Genomic DNA, 16,172 nt, shown 5'->3' on the forward strand with positions numbered 1-16,172 from the left:
CAGGCTCATGACCAGGATGGCTATCAGTCCTACTGCACTGGACCATCTGCCACCGGGGAGGGGAGGAGAGAGGATGCTACTGTTTACTGCTGCAGCACCGTGTCTACCAGCAGCATGCAGTATACATAGGGTGACACACAAAAAAGTCAAGAAACGATTTTTCCCCCTTTTCTATCACAGAGGGGGAGGGGTGGTAAATTGACGAGATAGACCCTGAACCACACCGGACAATGTGTTTGACCCTACAGGCATTGGGAGCTCAGCCAAGAATGCAAATGATTTTTGGAGACTGTGGGATAGCTGGAGTTCTTGGTACCCCCTCCCTCCCTCCATGAGCGTCCATTTGATTCTTTGGCTTTCCGTTACGCATGTCACGCAGCACTGTGCTGTGGACTCCGTATCATAGCCTGGAGATTTTTTTCAAATGCTTTGCCATTTTGTCTTCCGTAACGGAGCTCTGATAGAACAGATTTGTCTCCCCATACAGCGATCAGATCCAGTATCTCCCGTACAGACCATGCTGGAGCTCTTTTTGGATTTGGGACTGCATGGCCACCTGTGCTGCTCAAAGCTCCATGCTGGACAAACAGGAAATGAAATTCAAAAGTTCGCAGGGCTTTTCCTGTCTACCTGGCCACTGCATCCGAGTTCAGATTGCTGTCCAGAGCGGTCACAGTGGAGCACTGTGGGATACCACCCGGAGGCCAATACCATTGATTTGCAGCCACACTAACCCTAATCCGATAGGGTAATACCAATTTTAGCACTACTCCTCTCGTTGGGGAGGAGTACAGAAACCGATTTAAAGAGCCCTTTATATCGCTATAAAGGGCCTCGTAGTGTGGACGGGTACAGCGTTAAATTGGTTTAACGCTGCTAAAATCGGTTTAAACGCATAGTGTAGACCAGGCCTAAGAGGACATTGTGCTGCCTCTATAAGTAGCTTTCAAACTGGACTTGGATTTATTTAAGCCAGGTTCATTTACTAGCTGCACCAGGCTAGGGTGCTGGGCACTGCAGGTGAGGGCTCCCAGGGAAAAGCAGGTGTCCCTGTCCTAGGCTGGGGAAACCTGCCTTTGTTCAGAAACAATATGGTATATCAGTGCTGCGGAACAGGGTCAGGAAGTAACGGGAGATACTGGCCATGCACAGTTCCCCTCTGAGTTCTCAACTTGCAGCTATTTCTCACCAGTGCTTGGCCTTAGCTCAGTGGATTCAATGAATGGTTTGGACTTTGCTTAAGAGTGCCCATGTGCTTTGCAAGCCCTTTTAGCAACCAGAGCACAGAAGAGGAGGAGTATACATTAGTGTTAACTCTTTGGTTACTGGTATTAAGGCTTGCAACTTCTGTGTGCTACCCTCACTAAAGACGTGATCTTGAACACACGTGAGCAGGTCTAAGATTCCATCCAGCAGGAGCAGAGTGCAAACACACACCGCAGGAACAGAGGCATATGCAGGATATTAGATATTGGTTCCATTGCATGACAGATACAGTAACAGCCAGACAGTTCTCAAGGGATTTAAAGCCATCTAAAAATGTTACCTCCTTGAGTAGCTCCCACACATGTTCATCTCCTGAAAAATTCCCTTCTAGTCTCTTTTCTAGGGAAGACACTTTTTCCTGCAGATGTTCAATGAGTTTATTTTTCTCATCAACTTCAACACTCATCTGTTGGAACAAAAAGCCAGTGTCATCTTTATAGCCAAGCTCTTACTACATAATGATTTCACTTGCGGGGGAACCCACCCACACCCTCAAACACACATCAAAAAGAAATTCTCTTTAATGAAAGCCATTCTATGTTATCTTAGGCTATGCCTATGATGGGAGTGGGGTGGGGAAAGAAGGAAAGACCCACAGCAGTGAGTTTCAGAGTCCACATCAACCAGCTTAAGCACATGGGGCTCATGCTACAGGGCTACAAATAATAGTGTAGACATTGAGACTTTGGCTCTAAAACCCAGCAAGGGGGTAGGTCTCAGAACCTATGCTCAAGCCTGAGCCTAAACATCTACACTGGAATTTCAGCCCCATAACATAAGCCCAAGTGAGTTAACCTAGACTCTAAGACTTGCTCCCATGGGTCTTTTTTTTTTTGGCAGTGCAGACAGATCCAAACAACATTAAATATATACAAATTCAACTGAAGCTAGGTAGATAGATAGATAGATAGATAATTCCCTTTTTCAGGGTTGTGGCTGCATTTCTGAAGCTTCACTGAATCCACCCATTCATTTAATACTGGCCTACATAATTTGTATTTTAATTATGTTATTAGGCCTATATAAAAGTTACTGTCTCCAATAAAGCATAAAATAGAGACTGTATTTTAATATCTTGGAGTTGAGACTTCTACAGGAAGAGTTTGAAATAAAAATGTAATCTGGAAGAGAAAGGTCATTTTAACTATTGCAATTCTACCAATCCATGTTATTTGCGCAGTCCATTCAGCCTTTCCAGTAGAGGTCTGCAATTTTACTACTTCTCATCTGGAAACATTATGCAGTATGGACCCATAATTAACTTACTGAGTTGTATGCCCAACAGAAGCTAGACTTTCTTGTGATGACTTCTGGATGTCTTTGGTACTAATACTTTGGATTTAGTATGACTATTGCCAGAGACTTCTCTGATACCTAATTTCATTACACAATTCCCTTCCCACAGTGCCTCCCCAATTCGCTAACATATTGTCCACAGACAGCAAAGCTCCATTATCCAAGCTTCTTGAATTTACTCACAAGATTGCCAGTTGGGGTATCATGGCTGGCAATTCTCACACATTTACCTCACCTTCCAGGCATTTACAACTCTCCTGGTGATAGTCCTAAATAGGGCTGAAACTTGCTATAAAGGTACTGACAAAAAATTAAGTCTTGCTCCAAGATTACATTTACTATCTTTGGGTGTTTTTACCTGCCAGTAGCAGGTCACATACCTGCTTCATATTTCAAGTGAGGAAGTTAATATAAAAATCTCTGCTTAAACAATTCAGAAGCCATGTTGCACTGCATTCATGCCTTTCAGACCGATTAAATACAAACAATCATCTCAGGTATAGGAGCTTGAGAACACTAAAACCTAACCAACTTCTGAGTACCCTCAGATCACACACATAATAACATAAGAACAGCCATACTGGGTAGATCAGACGTCCCCACACTTTCACCTTTAGCTTGTGTTGTTCATATTCCAGTTTGAGAGATTCATGCTCCATCTGTAAAGCTTCCAATCTCTTCTCACAACCAGAGGAAGCCACTTGAGCCTACCGCATATAAGAAAATGTTTTTTGATTCCAGACTCAGTTTTTAGGAGGAGAATGCAAACAAAACATTTCAATGAAGGTCCAGTTTGAACTGTCGCATGAACTGACAGAAAGAAAGGTATCAGATACCAATTATCTCAACTTACGTTTTGCAAGTCCGCCGAAAGATGCTGAATGAAGGTTTGTAGCTCCTGTCCTCTCTGCTCCAGGGCAGTGATCTTATTTTCTGCATTCGCCTCAGCTGCCACTAGTTCATCCCTTTGCAGAAAGAAAAACAGTAACTCAATGTGCCAGCAGAATGTATCTGCCAAGGGAAGGAGGACAGACTAAGAAACCTATGATTTTCTTCTAATCTTAAAAACAGCCATTTTGGCCTGGCACTAATCATCCATAGGAGCTTACAAGTTAGTCACTGCATACTCCAGCACTCGTAACCAGGTGGAGGAGTGGAAGTGACTGAGCACAGAGAACTCTTCTAAGTGATCTGGGTTGCATACAAACAAACCGTTCCAATTTAACTTTAAAAGGGTAATTTTAGTAAATCGTGTACTCCCTGTCACATGCTAGTATGTAAGTACTGACTAAGCATCAAGCCTACTGCCCATGTGGGCTCTTTAAGGGGAGCTAGAGCCAAGCGGGAAATGAATCAGAATATCTAGATATTGCTGACAGACTCCTTTACCCCACCACATACACACCTCTGTGCTTCTAGCTCCGAGTGCTGCTGCCGCAACTCTTCCACTTCATTGCTCAGAACCAATGACAAGTTGCTTGTGACCTGCAGCTCTTTCTTCGCATGGGTTAGCTCCTGACGGCATGCCTCTAGCTCCTGTTCTGCTCTGCTTAGAGACTCTTCCTTTTTCAAAAGCTGAACATTAGAACATTATCTTTGACAAAGATGAACTGATACAATTAATAAAGGCTTCTGAAGGAGGGGTCATGCTGCCTTTATCAAAGTTATAAGCTAAATTAGATTAAATTTTACACAGCGAAGGCTGAAAATTCAGTGTCAACTGGGAGTTTACATGATACTGCATGCAGACACGCACTGTAAAAACTCCAGTCTTCAGTGAATTAACATATACAGTAAAGCCTCAAGTTATGAAGTGACCAGTCAACCACAATCCTCATTTGGAGCAGGTAACATACAATCAGAGACCAGAGACCAATACAGCAGAGACCAAAACCAAAAAGCAGATACAATACAGAACTGTGTTAAAGGTAAAACACTAAAATAGTAAAAGGGAAAAAAAAATTGACAAGGTAAAAAAAATCTCTGTGCTTGTTTCATTTAAATTAAGGTGGTTAAAAGCAGCATTTTTCTTCTGCATAGTAAAGTTTCAAAGCTGTAGTAAATTAATGTTTAGCTGTAAATTTTTGAATAGGGCTGTTTAACAATTGCACTGTTAAACAGAATACCAATTGAAATTCATTAAATATATTTGAAAATGTAGAAAAACATTCAAAATATCTATTTTAATTACAACAGAATACAAAATGTACAGTACTTATATTTTTCATTACAAATATTTGCACTGTAAAAATGATAAAATAAATACTATTTTTCAGTTCACCTCATACAAGTACGGTAGTGCTATCTCTGTCATGAAAGTGCAACTTACAATGCAGATATTTTGTTTCGTTACGTAACTGCACTCAAAAAAAACAAAACAATGCAAAACTTCAGAGCCTACAAGTCCACTCAGTCCTACTTCTTGTTCAGCCAAACGCTTAGACAAAATTTACAGGAAATACATTTGCAGGCGATAATGCTGCCTGCTTCTTGTTTACAATGTCACCTGAAAGCGAGAACAGGCATTTGCATGGCACTGTTGTAGCCCACATTGCAAAATATTTACATGCCAGATGCTCTAAAGATTCATATGCCTCTTCATGTTTCAGCCACCATTCCAGAGGACATGCCTCCTTGCTGATGACACTTGTTAAAAAATAATGCATTAATTAAATTTGTGACTGAACTCCTTGGGGGAGAACTGTATGTCTTCTGCTCTGTTTTACCTGCATTCTGCTATATATTTCATGTTATAGCTGTCTCGGATGATGACCCAGCACGTTTGTTTTAAGAACACTTTCATCACTGTAAATTTGACAAAATGCAAAGAAAGTACCAATGTGAAATTTCTAAAGATAGCTACTGCACTCAACCTAAGGTTTAAGAATCTGAAGTGTCTTCCAAAATTTGAGAGGGACCAGGTGTGAAGCATGCTTTTAGAAGTCTTAAAAGAACAACACTCTGATGCTGAAACTACAGAACCCAAACCGCCAAAAAAAGAAAATCAACCTTCGGCTGGTGGCATCTGACTCAGATAATGCAAACAACATGTGTTGGTCCACACTGCTTTGCACTGTTATCAAGCAGAACTCATCATCAGTATGGATGCATGTCCTCTGGAATGGTGGATGAAGCATGAAGGGACATATGAATCTTTAGCACATCTGGCATGTAAATATCTTGCAACACCAGCTACAACAGTGCCATGTGAATGCCTGTTCTCATTTTCAGGTGAAATTATAAACAAGAAGCAGGCAGCGTTATCTTCTGCAAATGTAAACAAACTTGTTTGTCCGAGTGATAGGCTGAACAAGAAGTAGGACTGACTGGACTTGTAGGTTCTAAAGTTTTACATTGTTTTGTTTTTGAATGCAGTTATGTAACAAAACAAAATATCTACATTTGTAAGTTGCACTTTCATGATAAAGAAACTGCACTACAGTACTTGTATGAGATGAATTGAAAAATACTTTTTTTTTTACAGTGCAAATATCTGTAATCAAAAATAAAGTGAGCACTGTGCACTTTGTATTCTGTGTTGTAATTGAAATCAATATATTTGAAAATGCAGAAAAGATCCAAAAATATTTCTATAAATGGTATACTGTTATTGTTCAACAGTGCAACTGATTACGTGATTAACCTTGTTGAGCGCTCTCCTGCTGACAAAGCTGCTGCTGCTGCTGCTCGTTGGGGGTGGAAGTTTTTTTTGGTCAGTGGGAGAGCTCTCTCCTGCTGACAAACAGCAGCTACACTGTGCACCCTTCAGTGGCATGGCTGTAGCAGCACAGTGGTGTCGCTAAAAGGTGGGCAGTGCAGACAAAGCCTTAATGTCGAGCCACCAAGTAGTATATATTCGAGAACTAAACAGAAGAGAGACTACAAAATAATCTCACCATGTGTTTGACTTTGGCCAGTTCCTGCTGTTGAAAGCCCTCCAGTTCATCAATTTCATCTCTCTTTTGGAAAAGATTCAAACTCTGCTCCCTCATTTCTTGTAACTGAGCAGAAAGCATCTCTTTTTCCTGTTAAACAACCACCAAAATTAAACAAGGATTCCAAAATGTCTGTCACTCAATTTCAGGTCAGCAGTGTATTAAATTAAGCTTCTTGGGAACAGAATATTGTTTTATGTTTATAACTGCAAATCACCATGCACTCTTATGGTGCTATATAAATAACAGACTTCTTACTGAGACGCATGCATTCTGAAAATGTGTGTAAGCAACACAGCTGGCATTATTAAACTTTGGAAACTTTCAGGACTGTGCTGTGAACAAGACAAAAATAACTTTCATTTAAGAAGAAATTATATAGGAAGTTCTTTACACTCACCATTCAAGCATGCCATGATAGAAAATTAATACTTGAAACACTTGACAGCAAATCTAAACATCTGTTTAATGCTTCTACGCTAAAAGATGCCTGGAGCAGAGACTTAGTTGGACAGCTGGAACAACTACAGCAAGAATTAAATCCTTTATAAAAAAAATTACTGAAGTGGAACTAATTTCTGCTATGATGCTGACAACATAAGATTGAAGTCAACATATGCCTGTTTTTGGACAATAACTTCACAATACAGCCATGGCTGCACTCATAGCTACAGCTCTTTTGGCAAAAACTGCTCTTTTTATAACCATGATACTCTCTGGTAGCAAAGTGCTTCATGTCAAATCCCCAGTGGGGCAGGTGACCTAAACAGGCATTGCCATTACACTTATTTCATTTGCAGGCATCTGTGGCTGTTAGCCAATAGGATTTTTCTCCAGCCAGATGTAAATTCCCTTATGCTAAAAAAGCTCTGATCTATAGTTATTACAGTGCTCACCAGCTACTTTGATGACAAGGCTAGAAAGGCTCTTAACAAATCTCACCAAATCAATGCTACACAGAAAATAAGGGAAACGGTACTAAAGCTTATCCTGCAGCACTCTGTTCAGCAGTTGCCATAGCAAATGCATATAATATTCATGGCAGGAAATGAGCATCAACAGCAGACAACAAAGGAAGAGGGAGCCACTACATAGTCTATACTAGTGAGGGTTTTGTTTATACAGTGCCAACAGGGCGCTAAATGCTTCGCAGACAGGCATGAAGACATGGTCACTGTCCTAACCAGTTTATAGTCTGAAAATATAAAATGTTTCTTTTTTGAGTGTATCATCAGCTTGCACATAAAGATCATCCTTACCCCAGGACCACTCTGTTCTCCCTCAAACCACAGAGGGAGAAGAGATTAAATCATTTCCTGGCACGCAGTGTGATTTTGGAGTACGTGACTCCCAACCTCGGGATCAGACCCCAGAGCTCTCTCACTAGCTCTGAAAGGAATAGCTGCGAGACCTTAAGCACTCACATCTCTATCTCTCAGCTGCCCCCTGTGTAAAATAGGGATGATAATACCTCAGCAGTATTGCAAGGGATTCATTTACTAATACTTGAAAGCATAAAGCAAGACATATAAGTGCTATCTCAATACTCCGCTACTAAGACACGAGAAATCTGGGTAAAGGCTGAGCTTTTACATCTGTGCTGGCTGGCGTGTCAATCTCTCATCTCTTGCATCTGAAGTCTGATTTATTTCCTTTTCCAAAACTAGTTCCAGTTTAATTTCTAGGGTGATGAAGTGGAAAATGAAACATGAATATCAGGTCTCAGCCAGAGAACAAGGAATCAGATACTCTGGATAATTACATTTTCTATATAAATTTTTCTTTGCCAAGTCCCAGTATGTGCATAGGCCTACATTTAGCAGAGATATCAAAGGAGACTTGCCTTTTCAAGATGAACCAACTTTTCCCTCCATTCCTGCAAAGGGGAGGAGAGGAGGACAGAAAAAAAAAAGAGAGGGCAAATAAAAATCTAAGCACCAACTTTGAAATGCAACAATAAATGTGACTGAAGGTATTAAATTAGGATAATTGTTATCAAATGGAATGAGTAAAAGTAACCAGAGAGGATTTTAATATACCAGTAAAGCCTATGACAGGTTCATTTATGACATCATAGCATATCTGCCCTGTGCAAACAAAAATGCCTCATCTACAGCAGTGGTTCTCAATGAATTTACCATTTTGGGCTGCATATGCAGCTCTCTCTCTGTCATATGGGCCACGTTCACACAGTATTTATGCTACCTGTATGGCCCTGAGAATGTCAGATAGGCTGCAGCTGTGTGCTGATTGGGCTGCAAGCAGCCCACCAGTTGAGAACAACTGATCTACAGACTTTTGCAACAGGGTTGTACCTAGACAGCAAATGTGAATTTGAGTTCACATTACAGACTTTCATGAGCTCTTTTAAAGTAAAAAGGGCGAGCTATGCATGTTGTCTCAGAATGAACTGTCAGCAACACTGACCCTTGCACCTTATCCCTCTTCCTTTCCCTCCACCCAGATAAGAATAAATCAAGGCAAACAAATGCTGCATCTCAGCAGTGATTCTCTAGTACTACAATATGTTAACTATGCCAAGATCATTGTACTCAGAAGCCTCCCACTTATCGGTCAACTGTTTCATTGTGTCAACCTTGTGTTTATTACCTGGTCCTTTTTTTCTAATGCCAAAGCCATTCCTTCAGCCATCTTTGCTCTGCTGGCCTGGTAAGCCTCGTTCTGCTCCTGAAATTTCTTCATGGAAGCTGTCAGAGAATCACTAGTTAAAAAGTCAGGGTATGCAAATGCCAAGACTGTGTATTTACTTCTGTAAATACTGTACTGTAGGTCACACTAAAATTTACAACTACCACTGTCAAGATGGCCAGGCCTCCCTTTATGTTCACACAATGCCTATCACTATATGAGTGCTACCATAAACAACAAAGATATCAGCAGAGCCCCCATCCGGACTGCAATACTGCTGTAGATTTTTTTTTTTAAATGCCAGTCATAAGTTCAGCAAAAGTGCTTGCTGGCAACTGTCAGACTAATAGCAAACAAACCACAGCTGCTTTGTTCACTGTACATCAAGCAGAAAGTTGTGTGCTATTTTTACAACCAATACGGACTCTATGTGAAGAAACATTTCTAACTGTACATCTTTTTACACTCTATCTGCATTCAAGGCAGAACAGTTTTAAATTAAAAAAGAAAAAAAGGAAAAAATCAAAGTACGTACAATCCTGATGCTTCTCTAATGCAATTTCAAGCTTCTCTTTTATCTTCTGCAAGTTTCGGACCTGTTCAGCATAATCTTGGGTGAGGAGGGAGAAGTACAGACGAGGAATGGACAGTCATTAGGGAAAGAAATTAAAAAGAATATGAGTGGAAAGTGACAATGATTTTCTTAACTAGAAAATCATTTCTGTTTAGGAAAACTCAGCTGACATTAACAATGACCACCACAAGCAAACAATTCTGCCACACACCATCCATGGAGTAAATGGTCGGTACAAACAGAAGGGCCTAATTACACTAACAACAGGGAAAAGGCACTAAATCAGGGACAAAAAAGGAAACATTGGCTGCAGCAGAATGTGGTGACAAGCACTATGATTTAGTTTGACTTCTGCTTGTGAAGAATCGCCCCAATGAGAAAGCGAAAGAGGGTCGGAGAAATCCAAAAGCAGTTGATTTCCTTGTTCCATATTACACCTTACAATAGCTGTGCAATATTTCAGAGATAGTGCATTTTGGCTAGCTCCCCTGCTTAGCCAACAAAACCACACTTACCTTTAAAATCCAGGTCTTAATGATGCAGAAGAGGCAGTGAATGTGTAGTTCTGCCATTTTTTGAGCAGATATGACTGACAGGCCAGATTAAAGGAAGCAGGTACCTTGAACAAGTGTATTCAGAAGCTCACAGGAGGATTTGCTTACAGAGCTTGGAGTCTGGTCAAAGTTTCAGTATTTGTAAGTCTCCTGTCTCTATGGCAGCTAACCACTGAGACCTCAAATGCCCCTAACAATATTTAAGGATTATCTCTTAGGAACAGGTGAGCACTTAACAATTCTAGTTACACCATAAGCTCCCTTTGCACTTCCCATATTCGAGAGCTGAGCAGGGGCCTGCCCAGCCCCCATCTCAAGTTAGAACAACCTTGACTCTGTTCCAAGTTAGGATTTGTTTCCTGTGACCATCCTATTAGCCCCCGGAAGCAGAAGATAGCAGAAGACATAGTGCACTCTAGCCATGCCCCAATCTACTCCCTACACCCAGGATCAGGAGCAGAGTCAGCACAGGGCCCCTTTGCCAACTGTATGCCAGCCAGAGAGGCCCTCATTACAGGGACAGTCTCCAAGGGCCATTTCTGTTCAGTTTAAGATGCATCAAGATCCAGGCCCCCAACCTTACCCCTTTTTTGGGAGGCAGGTCTTTTTAGACCATTAGCTCTTTCAGGGCAGAGACCATGTCATCTTAAGTACTGTACAGGGCTGAACACCACGGAGCCCTGATCCTAACTAGGGTCTTTGATTTCTAATTTACTGTTGCAGTAGCATTCAAATGGGGGCCTGGAGGGTTCACATCCAGGGCTTTGAAGTTGTGGCTCCAGTTCCAGGCAAGAACCTGCAGCTCCACTGCTCCAGAGCTGCTCCGCGCTCCAGCTCCACTCCAAAACCCTGTTCACATCCAAAAAGAAGTGTTCTGGTTGGAGCATGGGGACAGAGAAAATTATACTGAACATTTGGGAAGATCACATGGATGTGCCAAGAGAACAGCAGGAAGACAGGAAGTCATAAATCTTTATTTGAACACTCTGTATGGATTTTGTATTGACTGTATTGTACATCTCGCAGATGCTGACCAACTGGTTTATTATAAATGGATTAAATAGAAAGTTAGTTAGACAGCAAAAAAAATTCCTTTTGTAAATAAAACAAGAAGTGTGAAGGGAAATATTTCCCAGCATTGAAAGGTTGTAAGTCATTTACATCCCCAGGAAACATACCAGACAGCTTGGCCTCCAGTTTTCGTATTTGTTCATTTCTTCTAAGTAGCTGGGATGAGAGATCCTCTCTGGAGCTGCTTCCATCAGAGGCCTTGGCAGGTTAGAGAGAGAGGGGTAACTATGTGGTTTCTGAACTTCAGAAAGAATAATCCTGCCACACTCAAATTTTAATGACGGCGAACATTATAAGGGCTAGAAATAATGAATGGTTTCCTATTTCCCATGGCAAGGAGAACAGATTTGCATATTCTGCTGGCTAAGTCAGTGCATATGGTCCTTGGGAGAAAGAAAGAGGGTATAAATGTCAGCTCTGCAACATGGGCCTGTGACACAAAATACAATATTTTCTAAGACCAATAGTTGCTGAAAACAAGCAGCTCAAATTACTGGACTGATCATGTAATAGATGACTGGAAAGAGAAATTAAGCCACGCAGGTTGGAAGGATTCCAAGCAGGGGAGAGAATTAACAGGTAAGTAACAGGAAGAGGGAAACTGTAAGCCTTTCATCAGGGAAAAACGGTTTGGAAACACTGATACAATGTTAATTTCTGACAATAATAATTTAATTTGTTTTTATTCTCTACAGTACTCTTATTTTTCGCTCGTTACGGAAACAAAATTAAAAGCAATTAAGTACATACTGCTAAAGCATAGAATTCTTGAAAGATGAACAACAAATCCTGAACTGTTACCCATATTTTATTGTATGCAATGTAGTTGCAGCCGTGTCATTCCCACAATATTAGAGAGATAAGATGGTTCAGGTAATATCTTTTATTTATGGCTTATTACAACAATTTGTAATCCACTAACCCCCTCTTTATGTCCTATGACTGCAGAGATGCTAATGGTCCACTCTGCCTTGAACTGTCCCTTAGAATATACGCTAACGACTTATGCTAAACAATCTGTTCCACCTTGCATTTAGCTGTGATGCTCCAAGTACCTTTCCCAGGGGCCAGATCTACACTACAGACCTATATCAGTATAACTACATCACTCAGAGGTGTGAAAAAGCTACACCCTTGAGTGAAATAGTTAAACTAACCTAACCCCCTGTGTAGACAGCACAATGTTGATGGGTGAGCTTCTCCCGTTGATACAGCTACAGCCTATCGGGGAGGCGGATTAACTACGCCGAAAGGAGAATCTCTCCCATCGGCACAGGAGCGTCGTCACTGAAGCGCTGGGGCAGCTGTGCCGATGCAGTGTTTTATGTGTAGACCTGCCCAAGACCAGAAGAGGAGCTGTGTGTGGCTAGAAAGCTTGTCTCCCTCGCCACCAGAAGTTGGTCCAATAAGAGACATTACTTCACCCACCTTTTCTCACATATATTTTAAATGTCTCCCTCCACCAAGGGTGGCTCTAGATATTTCACCACCCCAAGCACGGCGTCATGCCGTGGGGGTCGCTCTGCCACTCCCGCGGCTCCAGTGGACCTCTCACAGGCGTGCCTGTGGAGGGTCCGCTGGTCCCACCGAAGCCGCAGGACCAGCGGACCCTCCGCAGGCACGCCCACGGGAAGTCCACCAGAGGCCGCAGGACCAGCGGACCCTCCACAGGCATGCCGCCGAAGGCACCCTGCCTGCCGCCCTCCCGGCAACCAGCAGAGCGACCCCTGCGGCATGCCGCCCCAAGCACGCGCTTGGCGTGCTGCGGCCTAGAGCCGCCCCTGCCCTCCACTGTATTTCTTTCTGTTCTCTACACCAACAATGCAATAGCCACAATGTTTCTCAATATTATATCAACTGCTATGTGAAAATTAGCTGAGTGGGGGAGTGAAAAACTGACTGTAGTAACCACAGTATTTTCTCATTTACTATTTGAGATCAAGATTTCCTGTCTAGCTCAGCAACCAGGATCTATGTTTGAGATTCAGAAATAATATTTTACAGCAACCCCTTCTTGGAAAAATCTATTTTACAGATGATGCAATGAAGACACAGGGGAATCTGCTGTTCTACAGCAACACAGCATACAGTAATTGCAGGCTCTGAAAGTGATGCTGCTGTATAATCTAACCTAGGATTTGGGTGATAGAGCCTTCAGAAGGCATGACTTTCAGTCAAAGCACTAACAGGTTTTATTTAATTTATGCACAGCTAAAATTATTAATATATAATCTACATATACTATAGTTTAATATGAAAAATAGTTTATCTAGACATTCCAACAACAACCTACAAGTTCTTCCAGTGCTACAGAAACAACATAATCATCCTATGGAGGTATGTAAACAATATGCCTGACCAGTAACTGCACCAGGAATTAAGAGGTTAAAATAGAATCAGAATACTACAATCTAAGACTTGTAATGCTGAGGATTGCTTTCTTGCAATCTTCAGCATTACATTTACTTACAGTATCTTGAGTTTTGCTGTAACATTGTTTGATATTTTATACCTTCATTTGCCATGTTCTTCACTGAAGATAATTATGTAATTTATATTCTTAAAGTGACAAAATAATTAATATTTATTCTCATCCACTAACACCCATGTTTACTGCAATTTCCAAAAACTATTCTGATTAGAGATAGATTTGCACATCACACATCTCACTCTGCCATGCACTTGATTTTTCAGTCACAGTCAAGATTCTTGCATGGCTTTTTGTAATCTTGTGCATTAGAAATGCTGTAGTAAAATGCAAAATATGATACTTACAAAATCATCTCCCGAATCTGCTCCCACAGATGTGATTGACTCTTTGCTGACTGATCTAGGAATTCTGGTAGACCCTCCTGGCCGAGGAGCAATTGCTGCTTCCTCTGCTATCTTCTTCTTCAGTTTTGCAAACATTTTACTGCAGATGCTGTTCTATGGCACCAAAAGAGCCAGGTAGTTTGAGATAACTGTCCCCAAATTACACAGTTAATAAGTTTGATGCTCTATTTAAAGGTTCCAAAAGTCAAGATTTAATTTTAACTCAGCCAGTTTTACTCCTGTTCCACTTTCTTCAAAGGGCTCATAGCCTAACAGTGCCTGTGAATTAAAGAGAGATCAAGTTTCAACACCAAACCAGACAATAGACTGAAACCAATACAGCATTAAAAGACATTTTTATTATCCTTATTATAAAGTTCATATCTGTTAGACTGCACAATTAACATTTTTTTAAAAAACAAATTACGTACTGAATTGAGTGGAAACACTCAAATTCATTACTGTCAATTGACAAAAGTGGATTTGGAATTCTCACTGGTGACAAGTTACGCAGATTACTTCCCAGAAAGATATTCATTTACTTCGTACACAGTTTTCCTCAGCAAAGTTGTGGATAAGAGGCAAGAAGTTTGGTTAGTGGAATTTTCTGTCAATTCTCCAGATTGCATTTCCTCATTTTGCTTAGATTTTCTAATGGCTAATGCTGTGAACAAAACATGTGACACATGAGAATAAAGCTGGTTTCTTTCTGGGTCATTCACACTGGTAATTTCTCAATGTTTTCTCAGAACTATTTTGGCTCTCTAGAGCGAACAGAAATAAAAATGTATTTGCAGTTATTAACTACACTAATCAAGGAGCCTAGTAGGAGCATATTGACATGACAATGATAGACACATCACAGAGTAAATTTCTCTCTTGCTTCCCCTTTTCGCTGTTTTGAGTTCTTAACATTCCCTTTGACTTTTGCAGGGAATTATTACCGAGTTCTTCTAAACTCTCAATTTTGGTAGCTCAGTTTGGAAATAAATCTTTCCTCATTTCATCACCTAATTTTTAAGCAATTCTACAGAAATTTGACAATATAGCCAACAATTCATCTTTATTGTCTCCTGCAATGTCAGCTTCCTCACATATTCTTTTGCTAATTCATCTGTTTGTCTTGAGTTCTAAGGAAAGTTATAGACAGAGCTGCATCTACTGTCATCATTCAAGTGTTGACATGCTGCTCCTAGAAATATTGAATAGTTATCACACTCCACCAGCCAGCAAATCCTTGTCAACAATGTACTGACTTACCAGGTTGATGTGCAACCTCAAACAAATCTTTATTCTCAGCTGACCTGGATGTCCCTCCTCTATGCTCTTACAAGCCGTTTGAGCGCTGAAAGCAGCAGTGTAATCGCACTGTGGGATTAGCATTCCAGGCAGTGACATGAATACAGTCAGAACTCTCCTGCCTGTTTTGTGTTAGTTACTCCGCTTCCAAACCAGCGGAGTGACATCACCTGTCCCAGCACACAGAGTGCACACAGGGGTTACTCCACAACGTCCTCCCTGGGCTCCGACACGTGCCCGGGGCCCATGCCGGCTGTGATCCTACCGTCCCGTGGGAGAGGGCGGAGGGCGCGCACTGCACTGCACAGCCGAGCCGACCGGCTCCCTGAGAGGCCGCGCACCGCAAACCCTCCCGCTGAACATCTGAAACTCGGAGCCGTTTTCCGGGCGCTCCGAGCACGGCCGGTCCCCCCCCCCCCGGGTTATCGCTTCCTCCGCACCGCAGCCCATGGACACGGCGGCCGCGACTTCGCCGCGTTCCCCGCCCAGCTCCACCAGCGGCACCGCGAGCCCGGCGCGGAGCGGGACCCCTCAGAGCAGGGCGGCGCCCCCGCACCCGGCCCCTCCCCCACAGGCCGTCTCAGCATCTCACTCACCGCGCGGCACCCAGCCCCTCTGCCCATCCCCCATCGCCTCCCACCGGCGGCAGCTACTTCCGGAGCAGAAGGTGACGCTCCCGACACCGGGAACCAGCAGCCAAACCCCCAACCCGGA

General features: G+C 42.1%; 1 protein-coding gene across 5 annotated transcripts in view; it reads right to left on the bottom strand.

The window, feature by feature from the left end:
- Positions 1-16,172, bottom strand: part of GOLGA1 (golgin A1) — a 31,739-nt gene extending 15,567 nt beyond the window's left edge. For 4 of the 5 annotated variants that reach the window (XR_007769970.1, XM_050926243.1, XM_050926242.1 and 1 more), the window contains exons 1-11: positions 16,055-16,172; positions 14,121-14,438; positions 11,453-11,543; positions 9,682-9,756; positions 9,108-9,205; positions 8,341-8,373; positions 6,459-6,587; positions 3,968-4,137; positions 3,416-3,527; positions 3,174-3,269; positions 1,547-1,672 (exon numbers count right to left, since the gene is read on the bottom strand). Coding sequence is in view for 4 of the 5 variants with exons in the window: in XM_050926243.1 (XP_050782200.1) it covers positions 1,547-1,672; positions 3,174-3,269; positions 3,416-3,527; positions 3,968-4,137; positions 6,459-6,587; positions 8,341-8,373; positions 9,108-9,205; positions 9,682-9,756; positions 11,453-11,543; positions 14,121-14,255 (1,065 nt within the window). In the remaining variant the exon portion in view is untranslated. The remainder of the gene's footprint in view (positions 1-1,546; positions 1,673-3,173; positions 3,270-3,415; positions 3,528-3,967; positions 4,138-6,458; positions 6,588-8,340; positions 8,374-9,107; positions 9,206-9,681; positions 9,757-11,452; positions 11,544-14,120; positions 14,439-16,054) is intronic. The other variant, XM_050926241.1, reaches the window with a different exon arrangement.

The sequence above is a fragment of the Gopherus flavomarginatus genome, chromosome 17, assembly GCF_025201925.1.
Source record: "Gopherus flavomarginatus isolate rGopFla2 chromosome 17, rGopFla2.mat.asm, whole genome shotgun sequence".
Classification (NCBI taxonomy): Eukaryota; Metazoa; Chordata; order Testudines; family Testudinidae; genus Gopherus; species Gopherus flavomarginatus.